Below are 17,427 nucleotides of genomic sequence, written 5' to 3' on the forward strand. Positions count from 1 at the left end.
AGTGCTGCCCAGATCTGCCTTTGCAGTGGCGGGAAGTATCTTTTGTACATGGTAAGCACGCTTATCCAGACTTCAAAACCAGATGACCTACGGTAGACCAAGAGACTTGTAGGTCTCAGACAACACATGGAACCACTTTCTGGGGGTGGGGATGGGGTGAAGAAGCAATCCCCACCCGTTTCATTCATTCTTTTCCTGCCTGGAGCCCTGGCACCTATGAGCTGACCTTTGCCTAGAAAGCTTCACTTACAGACTTAGTCTCAGACCTTGTCACTGAGTTTCACATTTTACAATTCCTTGATACCTTTAGGCATAGCCTAAAGCAAGGTAGGCGGCCATTGGCCCTCGTAAACTTGGAGGTGTTGGTTTCTGTTCCCTCAAAGCAAATATGGAATGCTAGTATATATAAAAGATGGAAACAATGATGCCAGCTGTCTTATGATACAGTGTATGACTTACTGTGATGTCTAATAAGGAAAAAAATAATTTAATTTTAATTTGCTATAAATTTCCCATCTATCTTCTTAAGCCCAAAGGTAAACAAACATCCCTCAATTCTTGTAAAGCTCTTGGTCATTGGTGTACTGGGTGGGAGCGTTTCTCTAATCAAACCTCTCTAGCAGCATTTCACAGAGTGGTCACCAGCATTGCTGGAGGAATGGGATGCCTTGGGGAGACCGACCACACAGGACAGATCACCACATGCTAGTTGTGATCTCTGCACACAGCCTCCTACCCCACCAGGGCTCCCTGTTGGTCTAGCCTGAGCCTTCTGGGTTGTTTCCAGACCAAGGTACCTAAGAAGGCTAGAGGTGGAAAAGAGCCACAGCTCTGGAGGAGGCAGGCCATCTCAGAGACCTGAATCAAAACAGAAGGTCCACCTATGGAGACTGGAGGCCCCGCCCTGGGTAGGGAAGAAAGGGAGGCTCAGAGGTCTTCTGGCCAAGGGTAGAATTTGGGGTCTCTGGACATCAGCCCCCAGCTGAACCCTCTCACAGCATGGGGCTGAGCTGAGCTGAGCTGAGCTGCAGGTCGTTCTAGTGTTCTAAACTGCAGTTTGTCATTGAGCTCAGCTGCTCCTTGAGTAGGCAGAACTGGTAGCTTCAAAGCACTCTTATACATCTTACTCTGAAGCACACATCTCATTCCAGTGGCTCCAGGGTAACCCTCATGAAAAGAAAGTTCTAGCTCATGCTTATTTATTTATATTTTGTGTGTGTGTGTGCTTGTGTTCCAGAAAGTTCCATGGCTATAACTCCTTGAAGGAGTACTATGAAGAAGAAAGCTGCATGAGGTACCTGCACAGGGTAAGTGCTGCCCCTCAGCCAGCTTTGCTCGCAGTACAACACATACCCTTCCTTCCTAAGTTTGGGGGTGGAGGCGGAGCCAGAACCTGCTTAGCATCGCTCCAGTCTGTCACTTGGACTTCCTGTTGCACCCAGTCGCCCTCTCTGTGACTGCCATACTCTAAACCCCAGAGCTGCACTCGAACCAGGCTTCTCTCAAGCCTATGAAGTTGCTTGAAGCATCTAGTTTACTGTTAGACATCCTTTGACTATATAATATTGCCTGTGGGTTTTCATGGGAGATCTGTCTGGGTTTCTTTCTGCCCTAGACCCTTTCTTGTGGCCATATGTGTCTTATTAACATGCCATCTAGGACTGAAGCCCCAAATTTTTTGCCATGATCTGGCAAGTACAGAATAAGGCAGGTGGAGTTTTACAACACGGTAATAGGAAACATGCCTTCTGAGGCGTGTAAGTAGCATAGGAGCACACACCTGTAATGACCAGTACTCAGCATGTGGAGGGAGCAGGACTGCTGTGAGTTGAGGCCAACTTGGGTTACGTAGCGAGTACTCAGCCAGCCAGAGCTGCATAGCAAGATCACGACTCAAAAGCAGCAAGAAGGCCAGCAAGAGAGCTTAGCAGGTGAGGGCGCTTGCCACCAAGCCTGTTCAAAACCCGCGGCTCACCTGCTGGAAGAGAATTAGCTCCTCGGTTATCCTCTGACTTCACATGCATGAGTGCATAGACACCCATGCAGACACACAAATAAATATGATAAAAATTTTAGGATAGATTATTTTCGATCTGTTCTTGTAGCAGCTATGGTAAACTTTGTGTTCACTGAACCTGTGGCCAACACGATGCCCATATTTGACCTACGCCAGCACTGATCCAGTCTCTCTCTCACTCTGCTGTGCACCACTGCTCTTACGATGCCAGCCCCGCTCCCCTCTTATCAGTGACCACCTGTTGCTTTGGCCACCAAACCTCAGCTCATGAAGATGGTTGTGAATTATAGTTATGGGTCCTTCTGAGTGAGCATCATTCACCTCGGCCTTTGACATGCCAGAGCTCCAGGAGAGCAGACCCATTCGCTATGTGAGGGTGGTAGCTCAGAACGGTCTGAGGAGCCCCCTCAGTACCACGTGCACTCCAAACGAAAGGAGGCTCTTCTTACCTGTTTTGCTAACGGGCACACTGAGTGCAGTCCCGGCAAGCACTCCCTGATAGCCACCGCCTATTTGTTTGTGCAGTTTTGTTGAAACGGGTATTGAACCTAGGGCCTTTCATTTGCTGGGAAAGTGCTCTACCGCTAGGTGCATCTCTGATGCTTGGGTTTTGCTTTTGTTTTGTTTTGTTTTTTTTTTTAAATAGGATATATATATATCTATAAATAGGATAGATACAAAGATCCCAGGCTGGCCTTGAACTCACAATTCTTTTGCCTCTACCTCCCAAGTGCTGGGATTATGAGTGTGTACACCTGGCTCCCACCCACTCTGTTTGCATCTTTGAGATTCTTCTAAAAGATTTCCTTTCCTTCTAGTAGAGTGCACTTCTCTTTTCTTTTTTATAATATTAGCTGAAGGATATTCTATATATACACACATACTATATCTATACACACACATATATCTATATCTATATATTATACATTATATACACACACACACATGCTTTGATGCTGTCATTTTTCTGAGAGGTGTGGCCCATCGGAACCACTAAAGATAATGAGAAATACTGTGAATGTCCTTAGGTACTTTGCTGTCCCCCCTGAGCACACAGGTCTCCTAGGACACTGGCAGCCTTGCTGTTGGGTGGTGGTCCCGGTAGACTTGCCGCTCATCCCATGCCAGTGACAGTGTGGCATCCCTCAGGCTGTAAGCCAACAAGCTGAGCTGTAAGCATTTCCCTTTTCTTTTCTTCCCTTTTCTTTTCGAGGCCATTTAACTCCAACGTCCCTTCCTGCAGATATACGTGCCTCTCATGCTAGTTAACGCGGCGGACGACCCCTTGGTGCACGAAAGCCTTCTAAACATCCCAAAGTCTCTCTCGGGTGAGTTTCTTCCCACCGTTTCTCTAGCCACATGGCAGATGACCACTGAAAATCGTGTCGCTTTCACTGTTCTGTCGGTGTGTGCAGACAAGTCTCTTGGGAGAGGAGCAGGTCATGACAAGTCCTAGAATGCAAAGGGCCCTGGGTAGAACCTTCTAGATTTTTATCCTGCAGCAGGAGACAGGACCATCCTTGAGGCCCATCACCGAGAGAGTATGCTGTAGCAGTGTTGCCTTGGGCCTAGCGTTCCATTAAATGGGAGAGCCTGGCTTAAAGATATTTAGAACTAAAATTTGTCCTTCTGAGCAAAACAAAACAAAGCCAATTCTGCTACCTCTAATAACGGCCCCTCCATGTGCCTGGAGGATGTAAGCAGCTGAAATGGCAGAGAGCATTGCTCATGGAGACACTGTGCAGAGTCAACCCATCCTCTCTCCACACTACAGGGCAGGAAGAGACAGGGAACGAGGGGGCAGGCAGAGACAGGGAAAGCGAGGGAAGGAAGGCCGGGGAGTCCAGTTACTTTCCATTGGTTTCAAATCCGTGGGATGTCATCTCCACAGTCCTCTGTGATTACATTTCCTCTTGTAAATACAGTGGCCTAAAGGAAGACCTACTTCCCTGCCGCCCCCAGCTGCAAGAGTAGATAAGATAGCAGAGGAAGGGCTTCGGCCTTACAGAGCTTCTGTCCTGCTCAGGAGAAAGGCCGCCGTGGGGGAGCCTGTTACATGATAGAAGCTATCTCCTGTCAACCCCCAGCCACCCACGGACTCTCGGCACACTGCACCACGGCCCACGCCGCCACGTGCGGCAGCACTTCCCGCCTTCTGAGCCAAAAACAGCATCTGCAGGACTAATGCTATCCTCCAGAAATGTACAAAATAGCAATCAGAAAGGAAGAAGAGAGGGAGTGAGACAAGAAAAGGGCTGTGTCCACTATTTCCTCCCTGCTGGAAAACATTTCCTGTTAAACTTGGATGCCTCTTCTACACCCTGGTCTCCAGTAGCCACGGAGACCAACCTAAATATGGGCCCAGAGTCCAGCTTCAGGCTGTCAGTTCTCAGGATAGCCCTGTAGTGCGTGGCTCTGGGAGCCTGGGCATCTTTTAGCATAGCTTACAGCTTAAGCCTCAACCCTGAAGACTGATGCCAGCCGTGAGAAAGCGTTGACTACACCCTTGGGTTCTGCCTTTTCTCTGATAACTAGTACTCTTCAGTGCTGTGATTGCCCTCCTCTGAACCTCCTCACCCTTGGAGTTGCCTAATTAGAATCTGCCTTTCAGCATGATATCCTGAGTAATCCCGGTGCAGAGTTAGGTATCGTGATCAATCAGATGGGGCCCTTTAGCATAGGCAGGACAGCGTCATTTCCCCTCCTGTCAGCCCTCTCTTTCAGCCCTAAGGTTGTAACTTAGTTAGGCAGATGGGGCGGGAGGGCAGGATGCAGCTTGGGTTTATGGAGCTTTCAGTATGCATTCTCAGGACTTCTGAAGCTGGTGCCCATTCTATGAGCTGGGTTTTATTTCTTTATTTTGGCAGTGCTTTATCTTGACTGAACTCTGGGGTGGGGGTAGGGGGGTTCCTATTCTGTGGCAGTGTTTTCCTGTTGAGCTATGTTCCTAGCCCTTTTGATGCCCATGGGAGCCTACTGACTTGCCTGCCCACTTGAGAAAAGACGACACAATACACAGTGGTTGGATACCGCTTAGGTACCTCTGAGGAATGCCCAGGCTCCTCAGCTCACCCACCTGTGCCCTCTGCTCTGGAGTTGACAGGATGTGTAATTCTGCTGCCTTTCCCTCGACAGAGAAACGGGAGAATGTCATGTTCGTGCTGCCGCTGCATGGGGGCCACCTGGGCTTCTTTGAGGGCTCCGTGCTATTCCCCGAGCCGCTGACCTGGATGGATAAGCTGGTGGTGGAGTACGCCAATGCCATTTGCCAATGGGAAAGGAGTAAGTCCCAGTGCTCAGACACGGAGCAGATGGAGGCCGAGCTAGAATGAGCCCTCCGGACTCTGGCGTGCTCCAGCGGCCTTCCTCTGGAACCCACGTCCCTTTGACGGCTGTTTCAGGTCTCCCATCTCCCTCAATGACCTGGATCTGACCTCATACCATCAGCGGGGGCCACCTATCATGCAACCTGTCTCAAGTAGGCAGCTCTCTCCCTGGGAGCTCCAGGCTATTTTTGTGCTTAGTTACGGGTTTTCTCCATTGCATTGTTAGCCATGGTGGCAAGCTACAAGATTCTCACCCTTCTGTCCAGTTTCAGTATCTGATTGCTTTCACGCCGGTCACATCTAGTTTTCCTATTAAGGAACGCGTCTGAACTACAGTTTTGCTTTGCCAATCAAAAGGCCTTTCCCTGAGAACAGTGAAGGATGTATGTCACTTTGTGATGGTCGTATGTACCCTCCTAGAGCCCCCACCAAGAAAGAAGTCAGCATCTTTAACCAATGCTGAAGAAATGACTCAGCTTGGGAGTCTGAGAGCCTGGGACTTCCTGGGCCTCAGTTTTGCTGAAACCGAGGAAATTCCCTGACTCAAAAGCCAAGTTTTCCTTCTTGCCATCCTCTAAGACTCCTCTGTCTTGTCTCGCTGCTGCTGAGAGTTGCATGGGGCACTTGTCTAAAAATTCAGCCTCCCAGATCCCTCCCCTCGGAGAGGCTGACTCAGTGGGTTTGGGAAGGGCTCTGGGGATTTTAATTTTTGACAAGTGCCCCAGGGAATTCTCATCATCCAGCAAACTGAGGGAAACACCACACTAGAGCGCCTTTAAATCAGAAACATCTTGGTAGCTCATTTGACATTCATAAGCCACAGTGTCACTTTGCTACCAGAGACCTCCGAAGCAGCAAGGCCTGATATATGGCTGCCCTTGTGTGATCTCACTGTGGTGTCCCTGAAAGGGAGAAGACATTTGGGCAGAGCCCCGGCTCTGCTTCTCCCTGGATAAGTCCTTTTGGACTTGACTCTCATCCCCTGTTTAATGGGGAACTTGGACCAGGTAGATTGCCGAAATGACCACCAGGTCTACAGTTCAGTGACAAACTCAGTATACTGAGGTTTGAGAGAATATCCCTCCAGGTGAGTCTGGGAGTCCATCTCCCAGGCTGAGCATGTAAATGCCATTGATTGCAATTTTTTCCCCTTTCCCCATTTCATATAAAGAGATTTTTAGAGTCGTAATCACTCCCTTGTAATTTTAGTTTTCCATCCCAGGTCCATCTAACATCTAATTGATACCAAACAATTCAAAGTTGGATCTGAATTTGAAGAGATGTGTTTCCAGCTGAGAGAAGGGAGTGTTCTTTTGAAATCAGTTTGTAATTAAATAGCCTCTGTGTGTTGTCTGTTGGGTAGATCTTTCTGAAATGTCTTCTCAAGTAGACATGTCACTCTAGGGTTCAAGTATTCCACTTTTGGAATCCTGTGGTACTTGAATCCCTAAGAACCTGCACTTTGAAAAATCAGCAGTTGCTCTCTGGAACTAAGTGGGTGATTTGCCTGGATGCTATTATCTTTTTCTCTATTTCGTCTTTGTTGGCTCCAGGACAGACTGATGTGTGGTAGTGGGTCTATGTGGATGCTTATGAAGCCACCGGAATACCCGAATGCCAACCCTCGGGGCTGCGGGTGGAATAGATCATGGCCATCGGCTCAAGAGACTGTGACAGGAATGTCTGTACAGTGAAGAACTAACTTTTTGACAATCATAAGATCATCTCAATCATAAATAGACATCGTCTCAGAACACTGAGATGTCTGTGGTCTCCCAGTTTGCTATAATTTTTCACACTCACCAAATTCTGTCACCGTGCCCCTCCAATGGTTGTCATTTCTCTTTTGCATTTCTCTTTTATGTTCTCTTATCACAAACTGGCACTTTAATCATTCATCCCTCAATTTGGAAGCTAATCCTTCTCTGTCAATTTTGCCTCCACCCAACCACAGCTATAATCGGCTCACATAGTTCCTGCTACTGCCTTCATTCCTTAAGACTTTTAATGACAGCAATAAGGTAATAGATTGAGTCACCACCCCTGGAAGTGAGGGAGCTCCCTTCATTTGCCTGAGGTCTTCTCTTTCCAAGTCCCAACAAAGCAGTAGCTTGGGTACCACCTGCTTCAGAGAAAGTCCTGTTGTCACACATAGGAGGAAGTGGAAGGCTGTCCTGGGAGCCTAGTGCAGCAGCCCTGGAGGCCCACTGAGGAGAGGTAGAGTTGGGGCACAGCCTTTGTTGCCACACTACTGGAACTCCAGCCCCTAGGACTGGGGGGAGGGGATATGTGCCAGCTGAAACCTCCTTAGTGTGTGACTCTGAATGGCACTGGCATTCCATTTTGCTTCACATGAAATCAACTGAAGCTCTTTATTCAAGCTTTGGGCTCTCAGACATGGAAATGAGACCGTGACCATGGCAGTTGGACAGGAAAATTCTTGTTTGACCCTGAATGAGAGCACAGAGGCATGAATGTGGAGATGCCAGCTTGCCTAATGAATGAGGGAACAGCCCTTTATGTAGGTCAGCTGCTTTCCTTCCTCTGGGCTGCCTTGCTTTCTTCCCAAAGTCATCCATTTCTGATAATGATGTGAATTGTCTGCTGGCTATCAAGTACTTACTTGGACCAAAGACTGAATTTTTAGAGAGCATTTGAGTGTTCTGTTTTAAAATCAAGGATAGAAATTGCATAGATCTAGACAATTCTGTGGCACTAATAACATTAAAACCCAAGTAGGGAATGCACCTACATTCCTCCCAAATAATTGGAAGACATGGACTTCGGTTAAATTAGGATTAACTGATTTGAAAAGAAAAAGATCCAGGCCACATAGTTAACAGGAGTTTTGCAGACTCGAAACCCATTCTTTCCTGCGATGACTTTTCATCATCCATCCCAGAGCAGAATGAAAGTGGAAAGTTTGTTGTGCTGTATGCTTTTCATTTGTGTAGCACCTTACACTTAAAAGGGACCTTAGGATCTAGTGGGATATTCCTGAAAGGGGGATCTTCCTTCATTCTCACGGTGTTACAGAGCCGGGTCAGGAAGCCTGTCACTCATCCCCACTGGCTCTGACTCACTATGTTGGACATAGTGGGCAGCCTCCTTTCTCTGAGCACATCATCTCTAAGACTGCTTCATCCACCCATGCATCACTTGCTCAGTCATTGTTAAGTAGTTGCAGGTAGAATAAGGTGAATCCTGACCCCTAAGCTCATCTTGAGAGGACTTGGAGAAAAGGAGCACGTGAATTCAGCTTTTTCTAGTTAGGACGCTGGACAGTGTCTTTGACCTCTCTCCCTAGCCTTCACTATTATGACCATTTATTTACTATTCTGAGGGTAGTCTTGTGACTGTAGCAGGTGAGGGCCGCCGGTAGTGAGGAGAGTACCTCCGGCCTTCAGTGTGACCAGGCAGAGTGTGGACAGTTGCCAGGGCAGAAGTCCTTCCTGTGCAGGCTCGTTCTGAACGCAGTCTGCACTCAGCTGAGCCCTCTGGATAGCTGAGCTTATCTGGCTGGCATCCGGATGAGAGCTCTCTTTGTAAGTGGCTGACTTGACACAGAGTTTGCCAGCTCCGGGGATACAGTGCATGTGTTGTTTGTGTTTGTCCCGGAAGCAGGTGTTAGAGATGTGAGAGGCTTTTCTTTATCCGTGGCCTTGATCCTGACTTAGAGAGACAGTTTTAAAAGAAGGAAAAACCAAAAACAGAAACAAGCAACCACGTAGAGGTGAAGGAACTTGTGGGTTTCCTTCCTTTAGGCACTCAGGGGAGCGCTTGGGAAGCCTCTCACTTCAGTATCTTGTCACAGTGTCATCTGAAATTCTTTTCCTTACCCAGAAAGCCTTAACTTGCCTCTAGAAAATCCCCTGGTATGACAACCTTGTGGCATAAGATTTCAAGCCCTTCTGCTATGAAAGTTTGAGGCAAAGCCACAGCCAAACCAGAGAATTTCCTCAGGTGGCCTGGAGGCTCCTATGACATCACCCCCACCTCTCAGCTCCAACGTGAGTGATCCAGAACAGCCCCTCCACCTGTCTTCTTGGCCTTACTCTTTTTCACAAGCCACATTGGATCACTCAGATGCTTCCAGAAGGGGCCTGGTTGGCATTTAGAGGCCAAGCCATTGGAGGCCAGCTTTCTCCCACCTGTTCTCTAAGCAAAGGACAGTACCCGTTCTTCATGTTCTAGGGTATTTTGTTGTTGTTGTTCCTAAACTATATTTACAGCTAAAGACACAGGAACAGGCCCCTGCCGGCTAAAGAACCAGAATGGCATCCAGAGCCAAGGCTGCTCTGCCGGGCTGCTCTCACTGCTGCCTCCAGGTGCTACAGCCCAACGTCGTCTTTAGAAACAGGCCACAGAGTATAGCTTGCCAACAGTCCCCAGACACCCAGAACATAGACAGCTGTCCCTTTTGGAAGAATCCCTCTGCCATGTTTTCCAGCTGTTTTGTTGTTGTTTTGTTGCTGTTGTTTCCTGGCATGTATGTAGGTAGAGCTTTCACTGATGCCTAATAAAAAAGCTGAAATCCATTTCTAATTGGTAGATTTAAGTCTGACATCCTGACTTTCATGAAAGTTCTCAGCTTTTAACTAGTCAATTAACTAGTCCTGTCAATTAGTAACAAAATCCATAACCTTCCTTCTTCCCCCTTCTGGTCCCTATTAGCCAAGTAATTTTCTATTGCCATAGATTGGGGACAGGCCACTTCTAGCACCCACAGAAGTACCTTAGTCTCAGTGGGCATTCTGCCCCCCCAGAGCAGTCAGTATCACCTAAAATCATTGCTGACCTCTTTGGTCCCCAGGGCTAACCACTGTTCTCCCATGCTGCTCTCAAGAGGGAACCCCACTCCTGGCTACAGGAGCTAGACTCGCTTTGGTCTTCATTTTGGCCTCTTTAATTTCCTAAAGCACAAGACCACGTAGAATCCTGTCCCCTCTCCACGCCGATTCCAGGTGAGCTGGGTCTCTCCCAAAGCCTCAGGCAGACCTTCACTGTACCTGGGCTTGCAATTTCCCCCCACTGCTGCTGCCTTAGTGACCAGGACTGGGGCGGGAGAGGGGGCCAGCTCGCCTCCCTCCTTTTCACAGGTAGACTCCAGCCAACCACAGTCTTATGTTAGCAAATCTGCTTCCAGATTGATTTTTGAGAAACATCACTTTCACATTCCTGATCCTAGTGTGTTTTGTTTTATTCTCTCTGGGTTTTACGGAACTCCAGATGCTGCCCTAGAAATACTGTATTTTGGAGTTCATGCTCCGAAAGCCCCTGTGCCGCTGCGTCTTTTTGATGCCCAACAGCACCAGGTGTTTCGGACTTGCAATTAGCAATGCAACTTTTTCTAAATATGAGGATATTAACCTTTATTAAGAAATTATACTAAACAGTGGTGTCCTTGTTTGTTTTATGTTCTCACATTACTTTTGATTCTGTGTGGTGGTGAACAAAGATCATTACAAAAAAAACTGTAATTTTGTTATCTTTGATTCAATGGAATTTCTTTACTTAAAAAAAAAATAAAGACTAAAAAGTGTAGAGTGCTTGTGTGTGCTCCATCCAGTGAGGGTTTCACATGAGAGGGGGTGCATCTGGGGATGAGCAGATGACTCTGGATAAAGTGCTTGCCGCTCAGCTGGAGGAGCTCAGTTCGGATCCCTGGCACCTAAGCCAGGCGTGGTAGCACATGCCTATAAATTCCGTGGCCAGAAGACAAAGACGGGAAGATCCCCGGGGCTTCCTGTCTGGCTGCTCTACCTGCCTGAAAACTCCAGATTCGTTGAGAGATCCTGCCTCAAAAACCAAGGAAGAGTGTGGTAGAGGAGGACATCCAGTGTTGACCTCTCGATCTTACACATACAAGGGTATCTCCTGTGTCTGCATCAAAGCGTGAGGCTTGGTGGCAATGTGCAGAACACCCATTCCCTCTCACACATGATGTTAAACCAGCCTTGCAAACAAATACCAGATATGACCAGTTCACACAAACCCATCCTCCCCAGGGAAGCCAAAGAAAGCCAGGAATCTGAAATAAGTAAGGTGGCAACATTTTTTAATCGCTTTTTAAACTGAGCCACGTAGACAAATGCAGGGCAGGATGGAAACGGTGCTTGTCCTGTGTCATAGTGTTCTTTGAAAAGACCAAGTTTGCTTCATCTAAATCAAAGTCAGGTTGGGTTGGTCGCATAGTGGTGGTGGTTCCTTCCTGCCTTCCTTTTTTCTTTGTTTTCTTGAGACTCATATAACCTGGGCTCCTCTCAGTCTCTCTTTATCTCAGATTGACCCTCTAAACTCCTGATCTTCCTGCCTCTGCCTCGCAAGTGCTGGTTTTCAGGTGGGCACTACCACACCCAACTCGGTGGTGATGTTTTCTTCTTTGGGTCTGTCTGTATAAACCCGAGCAAAGGGTCTTTGAGGGCCACGGGCTGGCTCAGCCAGGAGAGCTGTGTCACCTCCAAGAGCCTTGCGCTTGAGTCTTCTTCCTTCCTACAGTTTTCTGCAGACCCTTTGACAAATAAGGCAGAATCACATTTTAGAATCCCCCCACTTCTGGTCACTTACAAAGCAGGCACAATTTTTTTTTTTTAAATTTGTGGACCCTGATTTTATACATATAGATGAAATCATAGCAGACACTCAATTTTGACCTAAGGAAACCAACTTGTAAAGAATTAAGGGCTCGGATACAGCTGGGGTCTTGCCTAGCAAGTACAATGTCCTGGTCCAGCCTCCAGCACCAAAGAATAAGGTGTGGGAAAGAAAATCCTGCCAGGCCAGAGAGGCGGCTCAGCAGTTACGACCACAGTGTGCTCTTTCAAAGGACCAAGGTTCAATTCCCAGCACCCAGTGGCAACTACCATTTGTAACTCCAGTTCAAGGGGGATCTGATGCCTCTTTTGGCCTTTGTGGGCACTGCATGCATGTGGCGCATAGACACACCTTCAGGCAGGACACTCGTACGTGTAAAATAACGAAATAAAAGAATGAAAATGGGAAAGTTCAGGTCTGGGATGTTAGGAGCGTGTCGTTTGCCACACCTCTGCTGGGCAACCTCTGGCATTTGTACTCAGGGCCTCTCCTTACTCCAACAGAACGAATTCATTTTTCATTATACTTTTCACAAACAGGCTCCTCAGACATGGTCCTACTGAAAGGAGGGACAGACGGTGGCAGTTACATATCCTATAGTATAAAGACACACTTGTATTCTCTGTTGCAGAAAGGGGTTCTCGTGTGCAGGTTATTAATAACAACCCAAACTATTAATAGTCTGTTCTTCATCAGCCTTACACACACAGTCCGGATGACCCTGGGGAATTACAAGGTTGATAGCAGAAAGCACCAATCAGATGAGTTTCAAGAAGCTGCCCAAATCCCAGGTAGCCAGAGAGCTAAGGAAGAGAATGAGGGATGGCGACAAGAAGGGCCAGACATGAAAAACCTCAGAAATGTGGCTGACGCCTTACCAGAGGGGCAGGACTGAGCTCTGCAAAGACTGCCTTTGTTCCTCCCACTTGCTCTCCTAAAGCCTGTTGTCTAGAAATGAATGTAAGGCAGGTTGTCACAGATGCTAAATCTGCTGCCTTGTCAGATCTCCCGCTCTCTGACTAAAGCACAATTTAAAGATTCATTTCCTGGGGCTGGAGAGACAACTCTGGTTAAGAGGGCCTATTGCTTTTGCTCGGGACTCAAGGTCAGTTCCAGGCACCCACATCAGCATCGGGTACCTCACAACAGACTGTAACCCCAATTCGACCGGATCCAACACCCTGTTCTGATTTCCACAGTACCAACATAACATACATACACACGCTTAAAAAAACAAAATACTTTTTCTCTGGTATTCATGTTACACTATAGGTAACATGTCCCATGGTGAGGACCCAATGTCAACTGGATGGCCCTCCATATTGTAGCCCCCACCTCTCTCTCTCTCTCTCTACTCTATGTCTCCAGGGCAACTTACAGGAAGTGCCCATTTTCATGAATACATTGAAGGGCAGTCAGGTGTAGTGGCATGCATCTTTAATTTTGTGACTTCAAGGGCAGCCTACTCTATATAACAAGTTCTAGTCTAGCCAGGGCTACAAATAAATAAATAAATAAATAAATAAATAAATAAATAAATCTCCGGGCCACCCAGAACTTCCTTCTGATACTATTGCTGGAAGTACCCAGTATCCCTGTGAACATACATCAGATTCCTCTTCAAGTTATTTCCTCCTTTATCTTATGACAGGAAATGAAGTTCTCACATCATCATCCCTCCTTCCCTTCTGTCTGTGCCTCTCCCGTGTCCAGATTATAACAAGTAAATTAAAAAGGCCGACATGAGAAGCTTAGCATGTGTGGAAACACACTAGCCACTTCCTGGCCCTTTGGCTCTAAGCAGGAATTAATGTTAGATTTTAACGTTTTTAATGAATAAGATAAAAACAAGAATGCCTGTATCTTGGTGGCTTGGCAATTAACCCAGCAGTCTGGACACTGAAGCAGGAGGATTGCTGTGAATTCAAACCCAGAATAGGGTACATAGTAAATAAATAAAAGGCGACTGAAAGGCTAATGTCGTATTTTTCAGTTTCTGTGTTATTTTTAACAGTGGTTTTTAGCTGGGCAGGGTAGAATTTGACGTTCAACTTCTTACCAGAGCATCTAAAACTGAGAGACCCAAGGGCAAAAACAAGCCTGGGTATGCAGTTACTAGAACATTGCTGAGCTTAGAGATGCTGAGGAACTGCAGGCAGGTACCATCAAACCCTGGTCCCAATCTTTTTTTTCTTTATTCAGTCACATGGAGGAACCACAGGCTCCGTGCTTGGCAGACAGGGAGAGACAGGGGCCAGGGCTAACTAATAAAGATAGTGAACTTCTAAGACGGCTTCTTCCCCACCCTCCAGATCTGAGACAAAAGCCAGGCAGCTAAAAACAAAGAGTTGTGGGCCTTCTCTCCCAGCAGCAGGCTCCTGCTGACGGGATGGCTAAGTTCCAGGCTGTATGTATCAGGACATGTTCACAGCAGTTGTGGGCCAACCAGCCATCCTGTCTTCAAAATGATCAGCCTAAATCAGGGGAGAAAACTTCAGAGACAAAACAAACAAACAAACAAAAAACAAAAACAAACAAACAAAAAAAAACAACCCTTAAAAAGAGATTGTTGGTTTTTTTTTACTTTTTTATGTTTTTGTTTTGTTTTGTTTTGTTTTGTTTTGTTTGGCTTTCTGAGCCTCCCTCAACTCCTGCTTGGAAGAGGAGGGTCTTTTTCTGTGTCCCCTGCATGTGTGTGATTCCGCACCCCTCATAAACATCTTTCTTCAACTGCCTGCTCCTGCTTGCTGCTTGAGATGTCTCTGCTGCTACCTGCCTCACTCCAGATTTCTCCTGACTTTTAATTCTTTAACTGGCAGAGAACACCAGCTTGATTTTAGATTGCTAGACTCTAACAGGCTTACCCATACACACCCTGGCCTGCTGGCAAGGTCACCCAAGTCACTGGGAGCGCTTGGAAACATCTCGATGCCTAGCTGGTACACCAGATTTCACACATCAGAACCTTTCAGGGTGGGGGTGGGGAGGTAGATCACACAAGGCCTCCAGCACTACATAGCCAGGCACTGTAGTGTATGACCATAGAACTGGAGATATAGAGGCAGCAGGGTCTAAAGTTTAAGGTCAATCTTCAGCTACATAACAACCTGTGTTTAAAAAAAAAAAAAAAAAATCTGGGGATGGGCTGGGGCCAAACCAGAGTAACTTGAAACCTCCTAACTCCCGCAGAAGATCCTAGTAGGCAGCAGTTGGTTACAAGTGGCTCTGTTGGAAGCTTTGATGGGTTCTTGAATGTGCAATCCCCTGAAAGTCTTGTTTAAATTGCAGGTTTTGGTTCAGTAAGGCTTAGTGGAGCCTCAGATTTTGTAATCCTGGCAGGCTCCCAAACGGGGCAATGCTTACTTCCTGGGAGCACCCCCTTGAATGGAGATTCTGAAAGTTTCAGGGGAGCCTGCAATCTTCCAAAATAGAAGCAGAGATCGTCCGCTGTGCTCCTCTGGCATATTTCCATCCCTTCTCCTGGCTGGCTTGGCATAAGACGAAAGTACATACCTCTCCCAGGAACCATGGTTGTCCAGGCAGCACTGGTCTGTTCCAGAGTTACCTGGTGAACTCTCAGGTAATGGCCAATTCCAGGCAATGGCCAACTCAGTTCAGAGTCTCTCTGAAGGGAGAACTATCTCTCCACCCACACCTGGACAAGTGGCCTTCAGACTCTGTCTACATTCTCTGAAGGTTCACACAAGAAGGGCAGAAATACACAGCTGCAATCTCCCAACCCATATCCTGCTCTGATCAGTTTGTGGCCAAACCCCTTGCCTCATGCCGGATATCTCCAGAAAGATGCTTTTATATGGACCGAATGGTTGTCCTAAAACTCATGGCTCTTTGTTCCCATTCCTGTGGCTTTCAAGAGTATTTTATCGTCCTTTCTGTGCCTCATTAGTGCAGAAGTGAAACACTTGCCGAATCACAGATATAGAGGGGCTCAGATCTGGGTCAGAACAAGTCATTTTAACATCCTCGGTCTCCCCACACCTAATGGCAGCACCACCTTCCTAGACAGGCTAGCTGGCAGTCTCACTGCCTATCACCTCCACCTTTCCTGTCCATGTCGTCAGGCTGTGCCAAACGAAGGCCAGCAGAGGGCAGTGTGAACACACAGCAGGCTTACTGGGTCCCTGACAAAGCCACTGGGTTCTCTTACTATGACCACTGAGCTAAGGTACCCTTGCCTTGGGGTCTTCAGATGGATTCCAGTATCCTTTCGTGGCTTGAGGAGGAAGGAGCCAAGGCTTCCCTGAGCACTTCCTGGCTGCAATGTTCTCCCTATCCTCATCTATGAAGTTGGAGCTATCACAAATCAGGAAGCCTGGGCTGCACTGAGCAGGCTTCTGGCAATTAGGGATCCAGGAAAGAGATGGGAGTCAACTAAAACCATCAACCACTATTCTCTTAGGTTTGTAATATAATGCTAGTAAAACAACTACAAGTGTATTGCACACGTGAGAGTGCGTGTGTTACTGAGTAACCTTACCTGGCCTGGAATTTGCTATGTAAACCAGGCTGGCCTAGAACTCACAAAGCTCTAACTCCCAGAAGCTCTAAGATTAAAGGTACATGCTATTGCACCTTAGAAGCGTATCTTGAAAACAAAACAAAACAAAACAAAAAACTCACTTCCCAGAGCTAGGGAGATGGCTCAGTGGGTAAAATAGCCCTAAGCCCAAAAGAGACAGGGCTATGCTCTGAGGAAGCCATCTGCTCAACCAGCAAAGTCTCTAACAGGAATTTTCATACACGCTCAAAAGTCGCTTTGCTTGTGGAAGCCAGCTCCACAGGTGGGAAACACTTTGCATTTGTCAAAACATGCAGATGTGGGAAATGTAAGCTCTGCTAGCTAGTTTAATGTCAACTTGACACAGACTAGAGTCCTTTAGAAGAGGAAACCTCAGTGGAGAAAACCTCGGTGGAGAAAATGTCCTCACCAAATTGCCTTCAGGCAAGCCTATAGGTCATTTCCTTGATGGATATGAGAGAGCCCAGTTCACTGGGGGTGATGCTACCCCTGGCTGATGGTCTCGAGTGCTATAAGAAAGGAGGCAGGCCAGGCATGGCGGTGCACGCCTTAAATCCCAGCACTCAGAAGGCAGAGGCAAATGGATCTCTGTGAGTTTGAGGCCAACCTGGTCTACAAAATGAGTTCCAGGACAGCCAGGACTACACAGAAACCCCCCACCCCACCCCACCCCACCCCCAATAAAAGGAAGGAAGGAAGACAGAAATAAGGAAGTTTTTACTCAGTCGAATACTGTTCCCTCAAAACCACTCCTTCTGCAGAAGTCACCATCTTGGCCCTCCCATCTTGACAACACATCTATGTGTTGTCATACACATAGCCTAACATTCCTGGACATAACTGCAATGTTCTCATCCTTTAAATGCCTTTGGCTCCAGAGAGTCTAAAGCTAACCCTCTGTGTGTGCTAGGATTCCATACCAAAGTTCTGTGTAAGGTTTAGTTTGAAAA

General features: G+C 47.2%; 1 protein-coding gene across 1 annotated transcript in view; it reads left to right on the top strand.

Moving 5' to 3' along the window:
* Abhd2 (abhydrolase domain containing 2, acylglycerol lipase) overlaps positions 1 to 10,887 on the top strand; it is a 59,770-nt gene extending 48,883 nt beyond the window's left edge. The window contains exons 7-9 of the mRNA XM_021647045.2: positions 1,238 to 1,307; positions 3,261 to 3,345; positions 5,153 to 10,887. Of these exons, the coding sequence (XP_021502720.1) occupies positions 1,238 to 1,307; positions 3,261 to 3,345; positions 5,153 to 5,349 (352 nt within the window). The 3' untranslated portion in view covers positions 5,350 to 10,887. The remainder of the gene's footprint in view (positions 1 to 1,237; positions 1,308 to 3,260; positions 3,346 to 5,152) is intronic.
* The last annotated feature ends 6,540 nt before the right edge of the window (positions 10,888 to 17,427 follow it).

The sequence above is a fragment of the Meriones unguiculatus genome, chromosome 14 (assembly GCF_030254825.1).
Source record: "Meriones unguiculatus strain TT.TT164.6M chromosome 14, Bangor_MerUng_6.1, whole genome shotgun sequence".
NCBI classification, from domain to species: Eukaryota; Metazoa; Chordata; class Mammalia; order Rodentia; family Muridae; genus Meriones; species Meriones unguiculatus.